This window comes from Podarcis bocagei (assembly GCF_964188305.1).
Source record: "Podarcis bocagei genome assembly, chromosome: 7".
Classification (NCBI taxonomy): Eukaryota; Metazoa; Chordata; class Lepidosauria; order Squamata; family Lacertidae; genus Podarcis; species Podarcis bocagei.
Window position 1 is genome coordinate 1,090,492 of NC_138132.1, and position 17,289 is coordinate 1,107,780.

Here is a 17,289-nt window from a genome sequence, read left to right on the forward strand (position 1 = left end):
GTCCCCAAGGGACGGTGGCTGGAGCTAGACATGGGCCCTGCTGCTCACCAAGCCACCCAAGGAGATATGGCTGGGTTGGGGCGAAGCTCTGGACTATGAAGTGGGGTGGGGAGGGACCCCCACTGTTGCCCTGGCTCCAGATTACACTCACTTGTCACTCACAATTATGACTTCTCCCCCCCCCCCCCGACAGCTTGGAGTCTGAGCTGTGGCGCAATCCAGCCCTGGTTCCAGATTACACTTGATACAAATGACTTGATACAAATGACTCACTTGTCATTCACAGTTATGACTTCTCCCTCCCCCTTTTCCCACCCAGGCAGCTTGGAGTCTGAGCTGTGGTGCAATCCAGCCCTGGTTCCTAGCAAGACTCAGGAAACATTCTTCTCCTCTTCATCTTACAACAGAATAGTGTGTTTGATTCATACGATTTTCTGCACCTCGCATTAGTACCCACAGAACTTGGCAGAGGACCAAGGGGCTCCTTCCGATCTCTTGGAGATTTCCGGAGAGCCCAGATGGATGAGCAAGACTCAGCTGGCCCTGAAGCAGGAAGAGGCCATGCCATGGAAACTGGGAGCAGTGGGGGATCCTGGGAAAACTGTGTGAAGAAGAACCCAGGTGAGGAGGACACCCTTTGCTCAGAGGTGCAGAGCCAGCAGCTCAGAGAGGAGGCCAAAGGACCCCGAGAGATTTGCAGACAACTCTACCACTTTTGCCACCAGTGGCTGAAGCCAGAAAGGCACACGAAAGCTCAGATGTTGGACCTGGTGATCTTGGAGCAGTTCCTGGCTGTCCTTCCAGAGGAGATGGAGAGCTGGGTGAGGGAATGCGGAGCGGAGACCAGTTCCCAGGCGGTGGCCCTGGCCGAAGGTTTCCTCCTGAGTCAGGCAGAGGAGAGGAAGCAGGCAGAGCAGCAGGTGAGAGAGACTTTCCTCTGGATCTCCCAAGGGGCTCCTAAGAGGAGGGAGAGTATTCCCAAATCATTTCCTAATGGCCCATCCTTTTTTGGAAAGCTTATTATTATTACTATTATTATTATTATTAATGACACTCATGTGGCTGGGTGCCTTCCAGCACATATAAAAGCATCAGAATACAGCAGATGTCTTCTAAAAGTTACGCATTTTCTTATCTCCTTCTCACCTGATGGGAGGGCATTCCCCAGGGTGGGGGCCACTGTGGAGAAGGTCTTCTGCCTGGTTCCCTGTAACTTCACTTATCACAGTGAGGGAATCAGCAGAAGACCCTCGGAACTGGACCTCAGTTCATGGAGATGCTCCTTTGGGTATACTGGGCCTTTGAGGCCGTTTCGGGCTTTGGGGTTCAGCACCAACACTTTGAATTGTGCTGGGAAACATTCTGGGAGCCAGTGAAGATCCTTGAGGACCAATGTTTCATGGTCCTGGCAGCCAACCCCAGACACCAGTCTAGCAGAAGCAGGAAGCAGCTTTCACCTCTGTCCCCCGAAAGCGCTTGCCTCTGCCATTCCTTCTCTAACCCTTCTCCCCATTCTCTGTTTTGAATCCTTGTTGCTCTTTCAGAGGAAGGATCTTTTGGCAGAAATGGGTCTTGATTCTTCTGAGGCAGAGAAGACTCCGCTGGACGCCAGAGTGAGGCCTCTGGGTAAGGAGGAAGGAGTGTTTTCTCCCCCGTTTTGTCACATTCTCTTGGTTTTGAAACTAATCTGTGATTTCTTTACATCTTTTGGGGGAAGACACCTGGAGCCCAGAGCTCGGGGGGGGGGGGAGAGATGTATTTTTGCACAACTATTATATGAAATGGGTACAAATGTACTCAGCAGGGGAGACGTTTATGATAGTAATTTGATTAGTTTACAGTTACAGTCCAATAATAGCCGCCTTATAACAATGCGAAATTACAATACAATTACCAATACCAATCTAATACAAAATTATATAATATAGGCGGCCCCCCGCATGCTAAAACCGATGGTTTGATGATTTTCTTGATTTCTGCATTCCAAAATCTTATTAATTTCAATTACACTCCTGTCAAGATAACAATCCTTTATACAACAACTGCAGTATTAATGACTTCCATTCGTATGGAAACTTCAAATAATATATAAAACTACAAGTGAGGCACTCCAGCGCTATCCATACTCTTCCCATGTGTGGCAATCTTTCTGTTCGTGATGTTTCTTCCTGTCCTTGTAAAATGTTTTATCTTTTCCTGGTTGTTGCTGTTCTCCATTATTCCTTGGACGGAGCTAATATCCCATTGTGGTTTCAGAAATTCTCCATCGCTCTGTCCTGTGCTTCGTTGTTTGGCAACTTTAACAGCAGCTGCAAAAATCACACCGTCCCAATAAATAATCAGTTTTTGCCATTTTTCTTCTACACCTGGGAAAGAGAGGGATCTGTCAGAATTGCAAATGACTCAGTAATGAACCTTATCAGCTCCCTCACAACTTTCAGATTCCTTACATCTCTCTGTCTGGCCTAAGATAAATGTGCATTTATCCAATTAAATTAAATTAAATTCCAAGTCCTTTTAGCATTATTCAGTTGTCTGTATATAATAAAGGATGGGGAAGAGTCAGCTCTAATTTTCCATCGTAAACATTTTGCAAAATAGAGCTTCCCTCCCTTTTTCCTTTTTGTTTTTACACACACAGATCCATTTGATGTTATATTCCATATCTGCAGTCCAGTTTCATCCCTGATCACCTGTACATATATATTTTGAAGTAGTATTCAATGGCGGGCTGCCAAATCATAAATGCAGAGAAGAAAACTTTACATAAAGAAGCCATAGGCTCCCCTCCCCCCACCCACTGTCTTTTGCACCAAATGAAGTCTACTCTCAAATTCAAACCTTAAAGACCTTGCAGCTGGTTCAGTTCTGCAGTTTATGAGCTCATCTCTTCCAGCAACGCCTGTACATTAGTCCAAATTGAGCTCTAATTGACAGGAGAACCTCTGCTTCTTAATGGCAGCGAAGGAGGGTTTTCGGCAGGCAAAGGGCTTTTGCACTCAGCGCCTCCCTGCCTCTCGCAATCCATGCCGGAGCGGGAACCTGGTACCAAGACGAACTGGGAGTGAAGCCCATTCCCCCCTGTCCCTGGGGGAAACTTGCAAGGAGAATTACCCTCAGTCATCCTTGTTTTTCCCTTGCCAACGATCTCCCGCTGCCTCCATTAAAGCAGAGCGGAACCGGAAGCTAGCAGGGGAGACTTGGACAAGCCCCATCTGTACGTAGAGATGCACTGTTTCACCTCTGAGAGAAGCAGGCGCTCACGGTTTCCACTTACCTTGGTCTCTCCCAGGTGACGGAATGATGCCACCAAGACCTGCTCCTTCATCTTTTCATGGTGGTGGAGGGGAGGCGGCAGCTGTGGACCCAGATCAGGTAGGGGGGAGGAGCCTTGTGGGGAAGGACTGCTTGGATGCAGACTGGCTGGACACAGTTGGATGCAGAGGAATGGTGGGAGGAGCCAGAGAAGAGGGAGCCGACTGGGAGGAGGAGGAGGAGGAGGAGGGGTCTGAAGCTGGAGAGGGAAGAGGGCTCAGGGAGCAGAGGGAGTCTGTGGCAGAGAGCAGCCCAGACTCCCAGGCAGAAGCTGCAGCAGGAGAGAGGAGGGATGAGGAAGGCAGAGAGGGGTCTGGCCGCTGTAGAAAACAACAGAGCCAAGTGAATGTTCTCTAAGAGGACAGCCTTTTTCCTGTTCTGTTAGGGTCCAGTGTGCTTTGAAGATGTAGCTGTCCATTTCACAGACGAGGAGTGGGCGTTGCTGGATCCCGACCAGAGAGCTCTCCATAAGGAAGTCATGGAGGAGAATCGTGGGATCTTGGACTCTCTCGGTAAGGCTCCCTATTGGATCATCCTATCTGTTTTGTAAATCAAGACATCTCTCTATGTGACGAACCTCTGATATTTCGATGGGGCTCAACAGCGCCACCCACAGCACCTGGGATGTTAACACTCCCACAGCAAACCTTGGATGGATGGCTAGTGATTGTTTTCCCTGTGAATATTCTTCCTCCAGTTCTGCCGTTTAAAACCACGATCAGGCTGTCTGAACTGCCCAGGCCTTCTTAAATGTAGGATTCAGAGTGATTTGGGATGTTGAATTAGCTTCAGGCAAGTTTCTTGCTTTTGTTCTTGCTTCTGTCTCTCTCTGGTTGACCAAAGAGTCGCTTGACATTGGAGATGGCACAGATTCCACGACTGAACTAAACAAATTCCATCACAAAACAGAGCCAGACTTTTTGAATCTCAGGCAGTGAACCCTGTAGTAACAATAATGATAATATTATTATTTTTACCCTGCCCATCTGACTGGGTGGCCCCAGCCACTCTGGGCAACTTCCAACAAATAGAAGGGAAAAAAAATCAAACATTAAAATCTTCCCAATACAGAGGTGCCTTCAGAAGTCCTCTAAAAGTTGCATAGTTATTTCCTTGACATCTGATGGGAGGGCGTTCCACAGGGTGGGTTCCCCTATTGAGAAGGCCCCCTGCCTCGTTCCCTGTAACTTCTCACAATAATGTAACATTTAAGTAAGGAAACTTGAATAATAATAATAATAATAATGCTGATATGACAAGTTTCTGCTGCATTCTGTGATGTCAAGAATTTATGAAAATTGGTTTAAGGTGATGCACATCATCATTAAATTTTTAGCCACTAAAGAAATTGGCCACCTTTTAGATAATAATGAAAACACATTTTATTTATGAAGATAGTACAGATCCATATTTAAATCTGAACAAAATGACGTTACCAGGTTAAGCTGTACTTTTAAAAACTTGAGAGAGAAAACATCTAATATTCAACTTGATTTGTATACGAAACTATACATAACAAAAGGAATATAAATCCTTTATCCCTTTATCCCATCTAAATCCCTTCAGTTCTTTCTCTGTCACAAGCATTAATTAGCATTGTTTCATAATTTGGGGCTGCACTTCTTCCCGAGACTCTAATCCGTTTGCCTCTTAGTTTCAGGTGGTGATGAATTGGAAATGAAGAACAAGGGAGACCACAACGAAATCCACACGGTGGAGGAGCCATATCAGGATTCAGACTGTGGAGAGGGCTTCAGTCAGAGCTCCCATTCCACTTCCCATCAAAGAAATCCCCATGAGAAGAAACCATATCACTGCGTGGAATGTGGAAAGCGCTTCACCTGGAAAAAGTGTTTCACTTCCCATCAAAGAATTCATACAGCGGAAAACCCCTATCAGTGCCTGGAATGTGGAAAGAGCTTCAGTCAGAGCAGCATCCTCACTTCCCATCGTAGAATTCATACAGGAGAGAAACCCTATCACTGCTTGGAGTGTGGAAAGAGCTTCAGTCGAAGCAGCAGCCTCACTTCCCATCGTAGAATTCATACAGGGGAGAAACCATATCACTGCGTGGAATGTGGAAAGCGCTTCACCTGGAAAGAGTGTTTCACTTCCCATCAAAGAATTCATACAGGGGAAGACCCCTATCAGTGCCTGGAATGTGGAAAGAGCTTCAGTCAAAGCAGCAACCTCACTTCCCATCGTAGAATTCATACAGGGGAGAAACCCTTTAAGTGCTTGGAATGTGGAAAGAGCTTCACCTGGAAAAAGTGTTTCACTTCCCATCAAAGAATTCATACAGGGGAAAACCCCTATCAGTGCCTGGAATGTGGAAAGAGCTTCACCTGTAAAGAAAGTCTCACTGTCCATCAAAGAATACATTCAGGGGAGAAACCGTATCAGTGCTTGGAATGTGGAAAGAAGTTCACCTGGAAAATAAGTTTCACTTCCCATCAAAGAATTCATACAGGGGAGAAACCCTTTAAGTGCTTGGAATGTGGAAAGAGCTTCAATCACAGTGCCAATCTCGCTTCTCATCGTAGACTTCATACAGGGGAGAAACCATATCAGTGTGCAGAATGTGGAAAGAGCTTCATTAGAAAGCACAGTTTCACTTCCCATCAAAGAATTCATACAGGGGAGAAACCATATCAGTGCATGGAATGTGGAAAGAGCTTCAGTCAGAGGGCCCATCTCACTTCCCATCAAAGGATTCATACAGGGGAGAAACCATATCAGTGTGCGGAATGTGGAAAGAGCATCATTCCAAAGCACAGTTTCACTTCTCATCGTAGACTTCATACAGGGAAGAAACCCTGTAAGTGCATGGAGTGTGGAAAGAGCTTCATTAGAAAGAACAGTTTCATTTCCCATCAAATAATTCATACAGGGGAGAAACCATATCAGTGTGCGGAATGTGGAAAGAGCTTCACCAGGAAAGAGAGTCTCACTGTCCATCAAAGAATTCATACAGGGAAGAAACCGTATCAGTGCTTGGAATGTGGAAAGAGCTTCAGTCAGAGGGACAAGCTCACTTCCCATCAAAGGATTCATACAGGGGAGAAACCATATCAGTGTGCGGAATGTGGAAAGAGCTTCACCAGGAAAGAGAGTCTCACTCTCCATCAAAGAATTCATACAGGGGAGAAACCCTATCAATGCTTGGAGTGTGGAAAGAGCTTCACCTGGAAAGAAAGTCTCATTGTCCATCAAAGAATTCATACAGGGGAGAAACCGTATCAGTGCTTGGAATGTCGAAAGAGCTTCAACAGGAAAGAAAGTCTCACTTCCCATCAGAGAAATCTTACAGGGGAGAAGCCCTATCAGTGCCAAGAGTGTGATCGGAGGGATTTATGAAAGTCTGGTCTCATTTTTAAAGTTCTCTAAAAAAATACAGTTGGAGCTCTTAAAAGGACCTAGAGCTGGCTGAAAAAGCTAAAATCAAGACAGGCTTGGACAAGTTCGTTTCTCATTGAAGGAAAAGGAGAATGTTAGCCGCTTTGAGACTCCTTAAAGGGAGTGAAAGGTGGGATATCAAATCCAAACTCCTCTTCTTCCTATTCTTCTTCTTCTTCTTCTTGCAGGACCCCCTTTTCCTTCCTCTTTGCTCAGAGAGAAACAACTCTCTCTCAAGGGACCCTGGAGCCAAACACCTGTAGAGTTTTCCTCTGGCTTCTGAAGCAAAGGGTGTACAGAAATCTGTTCCCCACAGAGGAAGAAGCTCGCCAGGCCCCCAAGGTCCCCGGATGGAGGAGCTCTGCGCCTGCACCACGCCCGGGGTGTTGGAAAAACGCCTGGGAAGGCCACCACCTTCCCAAGACACCGAGGCATCTCTCCGGTGGTCACCCTCTGACTGTAAATCTTCCTCAGTCCAGAGAGACTGGTAATAAGCAACCCCTCCCTCCTGAAAGGAGCACACTCGTCTTCTGGCATCTCATTGCAGAAGAAAGAGACAATCAGTAGCTATAAATTACTTTATTCATTGTCTATACACAGAGAATCCACCTGCATGTCTGCTCTCTCTGAGCAGCAGAACAGAAGAGCGCACTTCACACAGAAGCAAAAGTAACTTTTCACAGTGCTGAGATTTCCTGTCTCACGCTCTCAGACACTCACATGATGTAAACAACCATTGAGCTGCTCTCTGAGCAGCTAGTGAGATAAAAATCCGCCGGGAGAGAGGGACCAGCAAAAGGGTTAAGGGGCACCGAGCTGGCTTCCTAGAGAGGAATAAAGGGAGGAGGCTCCCCAGAGCACAAGCTCCACCCCCATCCAGGCTTTTGTCTCTCTGCTCTGCAAGTGCTGCCTGGGGGCGCTTTCTGGAATCCTGTGAGTGGCCTTGGGGAGATGGGGGGTCCCAGGGCTGCAGGGGAGGGTCCCCCAAAGAAGACCCCTCTGGGGCCCTGGCTCCTGAGAGAGAGAAGGGAGCAGGGCGAGCTCTGCTTTTCAAGGGCTCAGAAGAACAGCCACGAGGGCCAGGGAGTCATGATGAGGGACCCCCAAAGACATCTAGCCCACCCCCAGCCAGCCAGGAATCTTCTCCCCAGCCTGGGGCTCGATCCCAAGAGCCTGAGATCAAAGAGATTTGTGCTCTACCCACTGAGCTCTCCTACCTTGTTCAGGTTCATTTCTGGAAGAGTCAGAGAGAGAGAATGTGAGCTTGGTTTGCTCCACCTTGCAAGAGTTAAAAGGAACTGAGCTACATTCCTAGAGAGGACAGGGAATAGGGGGGGGGGACGAGGCCCTCTCAAGCAAATGCCCCTCCCTCCTTCCCAGGATCCTCCCTGCAAGACGGGGAGGGGGCTTTCATTTCCTCTGCAGGAGCTGCCTCAGTTTCCCTTCTGGCATCTGGGGAGTTTCCTCTCTTTTTTGCCATAGGGTGCATTGGGGAGAAGTGGGGCGGGGGTGTCCCAGGGCTGCAGGAGACGAATCTGTGGGGACTCTGCTCAGCTCCTGCAAGGGGATCCCCAAGCCAGGGCTAAGAGGTTCTGCTCCCCTTCCTCTGCAAAGCCAGGGAGGCTGCAAGTAACAGGAGGTCTGCAAGTCTTCCTTCGCATTCAAGAGACCGCTTGCTACAGTCACAGAAAATTGCTGATGTGTTAACCAAACTAAACCTGATGGATGCTAACCCTGTAGACACACCGATGACAACAGGTTATCAGGTAGATGATACTGAAGAAGCATTTTCTGACACTACACTGTACAGAAGTGTGCTAGGCAAACTAAACCTCATTGCTAGATGTTCAAGACCTGACACTGCAGTAAGCACGTATTTGCTAAGCAGACACATCAACAATCCTACTGTTAAGAACTGGAAAGCTCTGAAATGCATAGCACGCTATTTGAATGGCACTATGCACTACAGACTGAGATTTAACAATCAAAAGTCAGGGGGTCTTTGCTGAAGCAAAACAGCAAGCTGGCTGGCAATTGCTTCCCAACTTGAACCCAAAGAATGTAGAATCATGAAGGCTTACACAGCCTCTGGAAAGGTGATTCCATGCTGTTGCAACTCATGCCTTAGATTCTGCATTTCCATGAGGTGAGCACGTATAGCCAGATGGAAGCATCTTGAGGCACAAAAAAATGGCCTCTGTGCTAAACAAAGTCCTTCCATCTCGCAGTGCGCAGTTAGTGTTATGTACTGAAATTCTCACCCTGGGCCAGCAGGGGGATTCTGTAGATAGTTTTCACTCAGTTCCACATATGCAAATAAGGGATTGAAAGTGATGTTCAGTGATTGGACAGAAAGTGGTTACCATTGTGTTGTAGTGGAGCTCTATATAAGCAGGCTGGCTGAACCCTTCAGTTCAGTTCTGTTCTGGCCTGTGAATAAACAAGAGCTGTTTGACGAATTATTGTGTCGTCTGATATGTTCACCCACAACTTAACAGTTAGACCCATGGAACTCCCTCCCACAAGAGGAAGAGATGGCTTGAGAAGAGGATGAGGCCAATTCAGGGAGGAGCAGAGGGCTAGCGATGGCTCCAGGCCCCCCAGTGGGAGGCAGCCATGCTTCTGAAGGGGGAGGGAGTTGCCCTCAGAACAAAGACAGAAGTCTGCCTTACGAATATGGGAATATAGTGCTTGAACTCCGAGTCTGGGCTGTGATTCAGACTCACCCATGCTTGCCCAGGGAACATTTCCCTTCTCCTGGCTGTGTATCAATCTTGTAGTAGAAGAATGCATTTGCTTTACTGGATTCTCTGGCACCTTGACAGATTAGAGAACTGGGCAAAAACAAACAAGATGAATTTTAACAGGGAGAAATGTAAAGTATTGCACTTGGGCAAAAAAAATGAGAGGCACAAATACAAGATGGGGGACACCTGGCTTGAGAGCAGTACATGTGAAAAGGATCTAGGAGTCTTGGTTGACCACAAACTTGACATGAGCCAACAGTGTGACGCGGCAGCTAAAAAAGCCAATGCAATTCTGGGCTGCATCAATAGGAGTATAGCATCTAGATCAAGGGAAGTAATAGTGCCACTGTATTCTGCTCTGGTCAGACCTCACCTGGAGTACTGTGTCCAGTTCTGGGCACCACAGTTCAAGAAGGACACTGACAAACTAGAACGTGTCCGAAGGAGGGCAACCAAAATGGTCAAAGGCCTGGAAACGATCCAAAACTCCAAGGTGGCTATCACCTATGGAGGCGAAAGCTTTGAAAAAACTCAACATGGAAGACAAATGGCCAAAATATTGGGAAATTTTAGAACAGGAGGGTGACAAATTGAAATTGCAGAGTTATGACAAGCTTAAGGAGAAGGTGCGGGAATGGCTACATTATTTCAGATAAGAGAGGTTTGTAACTTGGATAAAAAAATTGGTTTCCAGGTGGAAAAATCAAAGTTGGAAACAGAACTGTTAGAACCCAATGTAAAGATACTTTCGAGAATGTATAACCTGCTGTTGAAATGGAATACTGAGGGAGAAACAGTAAAATCGGCAATGATAAAAGGGGCACAAGACATAGTTCATAATACAGTGGTACCCCGCAAGACGAACGCCTCGCAAGACGGAAAACCCGCTAGACGAAAGGGTTTTCCGTTTTGGAGGCGCTTCGCAAAACGAATTTCCCTATGGGCTTGCTTCGCAAGACGAAAGCCCATAGGGAAATCTCCGGGGACCTCTTTTAAATGCTAGCGGTGGGGAGCAAAGCCTTCCCCCCCCCCTCCGGCCTTCAGAAGAGGTCCAGGAAGGCTGGCGGGGGCCGAAAGGCTTTGCTCCCCAGCGCCAGCATTTTAAAAGCAGTCCGGGATAGCAGGGAAGCGCTTCCTGCTATCCCGGACGGCTTTTGAAGGCAGGAGAGTCTCCGCCAGCAGCGGCAGCGCTGCCGCTGCTGGCGGAGAGGTCCGCGAAGCCTGGGCGCGCTGCGCGCAGGCTTCGACATGCCGGCAAGTCTCCGCCAGCAGCGGCAGCGCTGCCGCTGCTGGCGGAGAGATCCGCGAAGCCTGGGTGTGCTGCGCGCAGGCTTCTGCATGCCGGCAAGTCTCCGCCAGCAGCGGCAGCGCTGCCGCTGCTGGCGGAAAGGTCCGGGAAGCCTGGGCCGGACAGCTTTTGAAGGCAGGCGGGGGGAGCAAAGACTTTCGCCCCCGCCAGCCTTCAGAAGAGGTCCAGGACCTCTTCTGAAGGCTGGCGGGGGGCAAAAGTCTTTGTCCCCCCTGCCTGCCTTCCCAGGGGCTTTTAAATCGCCCCGGACAGCGGAGAAGTCCTCCGCTGTCCGGGGCGATTTTAAAATGCCGCCCGCCAGCATTTTAAGATCGCCCCGGACAGGGGAGAAGTCCTCCGCTGTCCCGGGGTTTTTTAAAATGCTGGGGGTGGGAAGAAAAGCCCTTGTCCCCCCCCCCCAGCCTTCAGAAGAGGTCGGGGGACAGACTGTCCCCGGACCTGGTCTGAAGGCGGTTTCCCTAGGAACGCATTAATTGATTTTCAATGCATTCCTATGGGAAACCGTGCATCGCAAGACGAAAAAACCGCAAGACGAAGAGAATTGCGGAACGAATTAATTTCGTCTTGCGAGGCACCACTGTATCATGTTTGCTGACTGGGAGAAGTTGTGGACCACAGGGATTAAGTTTACGGCATGTAATGCCTTAAGAGAAAATATAATGAAAATGATGTATAGGTGGTACATGACCCCAGTCAAGCTTGCAAAGATATATCATTTGCCCAATAACAAATGTTGGAAATGCAAAGAGATTGAAGGTACATTCTTTCACCTTTGGTGGATGTGCCCAAGGATCAAAGCCTTCTGGGAAATGATATATAATGAACTGAAAAAGGTATTTAAATATACTTTCCCGAAGAAACCAGAGGCCTTCCTCCTGGGCATAGTAGACCAATCGGTGTTAAAGAAGGATAGAACTTTTTTTATGTATGCTACAGCAGCAGCAAGAATTCTCATTGCAAAGCATTGGAAGACACAAGATCTACCCACCTTGGAAGATTGGCAGATGCAACTAATGGACTACATGGAGATGGCGGAAATGACTGGCAGAATCCGAGACCAGGGAGAGGAGACGGTGGAGGAAGATTGGAAGAAATTTAAAATTTATTTGCAGAAATACTGTAAAATTTATGAATGTTAAGGACATTGAAATGAATCGCAGGGGCTTTAGCAACAAAGTAAAATGTAAGATTGGACTAACAACAGATAAATTAATAGGATATGAATTTGCTGAATTAATTTTTTAAAAAGGGATACAAGAACGGGAGACGTGAGGAAGTCGGGAAAATAAGCTAATTGAAAATGAGAAATTAAGAAAGAGGGAATTTTTGTTTTTTGTTACTATATGTGTTTTTATCTTTTTTCTTTTTCCTTGATGTGTTTAATGTTTGTATTTTTTGTATTGTATTGTTTTTTGTGATTTTGTATTTTCTTTGTTTATGTATGCTTGTCTATTGTGAAAAATTAATAAAATATTTATTTTTTAAAAAGGCCTGGAAACGATGCCTTATGAGGAACGGCTAAGGCAGCTGGGCATGTTTAGCCTGGAGAAGAGGAGGTTAAGGGGTGATATGATAGCCATGTTCAAATATATAAAAGGATGTCACATAGAGGAGGGAGAAAGGTTGTTTTCTGCTGCTCCAGAGAAGCGGACACGGAGCAATGGATCCAAACTACAAGAAAGAAGATTCCACCTAAACATTCAGAAGAACTTCCTGACAGTAAGAGCTGTTCGACAGTGGAATTTGCTGCCAAGGAGTGTGGTGGAGTCTCCTACTTTGGAGGTCTTTAAGCAGAGGCTTGACAACCATATGTCAGGAGTGCTCTGATGGTGTTTCCTGCTTGGCAGGGGGTTGGACTCGATGGCCCTTGTGGTCTCTTCCAACTCTTTGATTCTATGATTCTCTCAGTAGGAAAGGCAGAACTTGGCAGAAGACCTAGGGACTCCTTCCGATCTCCTGGAGGTGTCCAGAGAACAGAGATGGATGAGCAAGACTCAGCTGGCCCTGAAGCAGGAAGAGGCCATGCCATCTAACATGGGAGCAGCGGGGGATTCTGGGAAAACACTGTAAGGAAGAACCCGGGTCAGGAGGCGGGTCAGGAGGACACCCTCCGCTCAGAGGTGCAGAGCCAGCAGCTCAGGCAGTTCTGCTCCCAGGAGGCCAAAGGACCCCGAGAGGTTTGCAGCCAACTCTAGAAGAGGAGGGAGAGTATCCCCCAATTCTCTACTAATTTGCCCATCCTTTTTTGGAAAGCATCCGAGGAATGATACTGGACAGCCCTAAATTGTTTGCGTCTGCTGCTCCTTTTCTAATCCTTCTCCACACTCTCTCTTGAATCCTTGTTGCTCTTTCAGGGGAAGGATCCATTAGCAGAAATGGGTCCGGATTCCTCTGAGGCAGAGAAGACTCCCTTGGACTCCAGAGAGAGGCCTCTGGGTAAGGAGGAAGGAGTTCTTTCTCTGTTTCGACACATTTTGTGGATTCTGAAACTGATCTGTGATTTCTTTTCATCTTATTGGAGAATTCACAGAGGACCAAGAGCCCAGAGAAAGAGAGATGTGTTTTTGCACTCTAGTATGTGAAATGGGTACAAACGTCCATATTTACGTGGCAACTCCTACATGTTTGAAGGCGCACCTGTAGTTTTCCTTCGGAGTGAAGCATGCGCTCTTGGCTTCCCACTTACCTTCTTCTCTTGCAGGAGACGGAACGAGGCCAGCAAGACCTGCTTGTCCATCTTTTCTTGGTGGCGGAGGGGAAGCTGCCCCTGTGGACCCAGAGCAGGTAGGAGGAAGGGGCCATGTGAGGAGAGAGGATGTCATGGACTGGTGGACACAGAGGAATGGTGGGAGGAACCGCCAAGGAAGGAGGGTTGAAGGCTCAAATAGGCTTCTAAGCAGTTCACTCGCCATACCAAAGAGTGGCCAGGATTCACCCCATCAGCACCACAATGGGGCTTTCCCCCTCTCATTCCCCTGCACACCTTGGAGATGTCTATAAGGCTTCAGGAGGGTCCTCCCTGTTGTGAAATCTTTGTGGCGCTTTAGCAGAAATGCTTAGAGTTCCAGGTTCTTCAGTGCAGTATATTTATTGTGAGCTCTAGATCTACAAATATCTACAGGCTATAATACAGGAGCAGTTCATACAGTCAAACGGAGTACCTGGCTGCACCTTAAGGCAAAGAGGAAGACTCTCTCACTCTGACCACACTCCTCTGCACCACCACCTTTACTGCTGGACAGGTTTCCCTTTCAAACCAAGGATTGCCAATCAACTGACAGCATTCTGACCCTGCACTTGCATAGAAAGTATTGCAGGCCGATTGCATCAGCCAGTTGCATCAGCTAGCAGACTCAAGCCTGCAGACTTACTATCTCACACAGCATTCTGGGATCCCAACACTCCCCACCCGGCAAGAACAGCACAGAGGGACAGAAGAAGGGATCCTTCCATGTGGCAAACGGGAATGTTTGTGCACAGGATTAGAAGAATGATTTGAAGAACACCAGTTTCTTAATGCCCCTCATTAAAATACACAATGAATAATTCCATTAACACATCTAAATATGCATCCATAAAATGTGCAGAAAAAGAATCCAGTTAATACAGAACATCAATTAAGAGGCAGAAAACAACAAAGTGTAACAGTTCACCTTCATGTTGTCTAAGAGGACAAGCTTTTTCTTTTAGGGTCCAGTGTGCTTTGAAGATGTAGCTGTCCATTTCACAGATGTGGACTGGGCATTGCTGGATCCTGACCAGAGAGCCCTCCATAAGGAAGTCATGGAGGAGAATCGGGGGATTTCGGACTCTCTCAGTAAGGCTTAATATTATGCCTACCCCCCCTCCAAGATGGCCCCCTTTTGCTCTTAAAGGGCTGGCCTGTCTGCAGCCCCCACAGCCTCCCATCAGGGCCCCTTCATGGGGGCAGAAGCAGAGGAAAGGCCTCAGGAAAGCAGCCATGGCTCTGGCCAGATGCACAGGAGGAGGAGGGCTGACCGCTCTCCTTCCCTCTCAGACTCCATCCATCAGCAGCCCCTCATCCCCTCATAGGGGCAGGGCCGCCAGAGGTGCAAGGTGCTGAGCAGGGGGGAAGATCCTCCAGGACAGATAAGACACCCTCCCATATTTTTTTCAGGCTCCTCTAAACTGCCCAGGCCTTCTTAAATGTATCTCCAAAGTGATTCAGGAAGGTGAAGTGGCTTCTGTCATCATCAGGGGAGAAACCCTATCAGTGCTTGAAATGTGGAAAGAGATTCATTGAGAAGGCCAAACTCATGATCCATGAAAGAGTTCCCAGTGGGGGGCAATGATTTCAGTGCCAAGAGTGTGGAAAGAGCTTCAGTCACAGGGCCTGTCTTCCTTCCCATAAACAGGCAGGACACACACGCCTGTTTGTTGGCATCAGGCTGCAAGAAGCTCAGGGCAGCATCCGGACAACGTCCTTGCCGTGCGTCTTGATCTATCAGAAAAGAACATGGAGAAGTGCCAGGCTGGGGCACCTAGGAGAATATCCTACACCCGCCCTAACTGTGGTTTAGCGGACGGACTAAGAGCCCTGAAGTGGGGAGACCTGGGCCCAGTTCCCCCCATGGCTAGGAGCTTTGGAGGGAGGTGGGGAAGATGGGGAGTGAGAGGAGCTGGTTCTGGGTGGAAACATCCGCTCTGAGGAAAAGATCGCCAGCTAGAGAAAGGAGTCTCTGAGCTTAGTGGGAAGGAGAGTGTGTGGTGTCCTGGGAGAGTAAATCAGGCCAGGAATGAACTGGGAGGCTGAGGCAGGAGAAGGAGGAGCTGGAAAGAGACCGGCTGCTGAGCTCTCATCCCAGTCAGGAGGGGAGAGATCCTTCTAGAAAGAGAAGACTCCCAAACCAGAGATCCCTTGGGTCTTTGGCTTGGAGTACCTTGGGAGTAGGGTAACTGGCAGAAAGTGCCACCTTGTTAAGAGCCAAAGTCTTACGTGTGAAACAACAGAGAAAACCTTGAAGGGAAATAACATTGTAAACTGAACTATCCTAAGTTCTATCCACTCATGTCATAAACTTCCTTGTTAAATAAAATTGTTAATGTTTATTTGAAGAAATCCTGCCTGAGACTCCCAATTAGTAAGTTTTACCTCACGCAAGTCCCCCACAAGATAATCTGAGGTAGCTGGAGGGCATTTGTGGAAATTGTGTTCTGTGAGGTGGGTGCACTATATTTAAGAGAGAGAACGGGCCCAAGGGTGCCAGGGGGAAAAGAGCCCTTGCGTCGTCGCATATTAATTGGTGGCAGGGGTGGCATACAAAGTTAAAACCCACACAGAAACGTACTCAGAGACACAGAACAACCAGTTTAATAAAGGAGTGAAGTTCTTTGATTAAAAAGAGAAAAAATTCCTGTCAGAAAATAACCAGCAAGCGCCAAGCCAGAGAGACTCAGGATGACCCAGCTGCTGCGTCTGAGGAGAATCCTAATATATTGAATTAGAGAGGATGAGGCTAAGATTGGAATTGCCTAAGGTTGAAGCAGAGAAAGAAAGAGAAGAGGCCAGAATGGCAACTGCCCTTCATCTAGCAGAGATACAGGGAGAGAGAGAGAGAGAGAGAGAGAGAGAGAGAGAGAGAGAGATGAGCCCAGGAAGAAAGAGACAGGGAGGCCAAGATGGCCCATGAAAAAGAGATGTTCCCTTTAAAAATGGAGGAGATTCAGGCGAGGGCAGAACTGCCGCAAGCAATGTTGGGGGTGGAGATTTCACCTCAGCAAATGTAAAGTACCATATTTTTTGCTCCATAGGACGCACCTGACCAAAAGAAAACAAGAAAAAAAACACAGGAAAACAAGAAAGAAAAATCTGACTCAAATGTTGTACTAAACTATTTAAAACACAAAGTGGGTGGCTCCTGTCCACTTTGCTGCTTTAAAGCGAGCCACGGTATATAATGAAGAGAATGGGAAAAGGACAGACATTCCATTAGAATGTAGCTGTTTTCATCATCACTGGGAAGTCAGTATTGGCAACAGTCACAAAAACTAAAATTTGAGCATTTTACTGTTATTAATCAAGAATATTAAGAGTCAGGGAGAGAAACCAGGGCTGTGCAAATGAGAAGGGCTTGGAGTATGGAGGAACAGCAAAGAGATCAAATGATTGTGCTCCAGTTCCTAAATCTCTGAAGTTTTCTCAAAACAGGCATGGTTGTTTTGAAAGGAAGATTCAAAATGGAGTGACTGAGCAAAGAAGAGAGGAGGAAAAGAGGGCAGATAAATAGCTTCCATTCAATAACAAGAGAGCACAATGTTTTTGGTTTGGTATAGGTGGACTGTGCTTGTAAGAATTTTTTTTTAACGAATTATAGATTTGGAGTGGAATATCAGTGCCTCTTTTCAGCAATAAAGATTAGCTGCTAGGAACATGGTCCACACACAAACACACAGGATGTCCGGTTATAGTTGTGCAGTTTAAACTGTTCCTGAGCCAGATGCCTGCTCGGTTTTAGCTGAGCTCACTATGACTGGTTTGTGGAGATGCTTTGCATGTATTGA

General features: G+C 47.4%; 2 protein-coding genes across 3 annotated transcripts in view; both read left to right on the forward strand.

Annotated features, from left to right (window-relative positions):
• LOC308590321 (uncharacterized protein) overlaps positions 1 to 9,170 on the forward strand; it is an 84,297-nt gene extending 75,127 nt beyond the window's left edge. Inside the window, exons 1-5 of one of the 2 annotated variants that reach the window (XM_081200269.1) lie at positions 366 to 920; positions 1,545 to 1,626; positions 3,293 to 3,375; positions 3,701 to 3,827; positions 4,970 to 9,170. In XM_081200269.1, coding sequence (XP_081056395.1) covers positions 519 to 920; positions 1,545 to 1,626; positions 3,293 to 3,375; positions 3,701 to 3,827; positions 4,970 to 6,672 — 2,397 coding nt within the window. In that variant the 5' untranslated portion in view covers positions 366 to 518 and the 3' untranslated portion in view covers positions 6,673 to 9,170. Of the gene's footprint in view, positions 1 to 365; positions 921 to 1,544; positions 1,627 to 3,292; positions 3,376 to 3,700; positions 3,828 to 4,969 lie in introns of those variants that run through there. The other variant, XM_081200270.1, reaches the window with a different exon arrangement.
• The window catches only part of LOC308590286 (uncharacterized protein), a 43,620-nt gene that overhangs the window by 2,491 nt on the left and 23,840 nt on the right, over positions 1 to 17,289 (forward strand). The gene's annotated exons all lie outside the window — the stretch shown is intronic.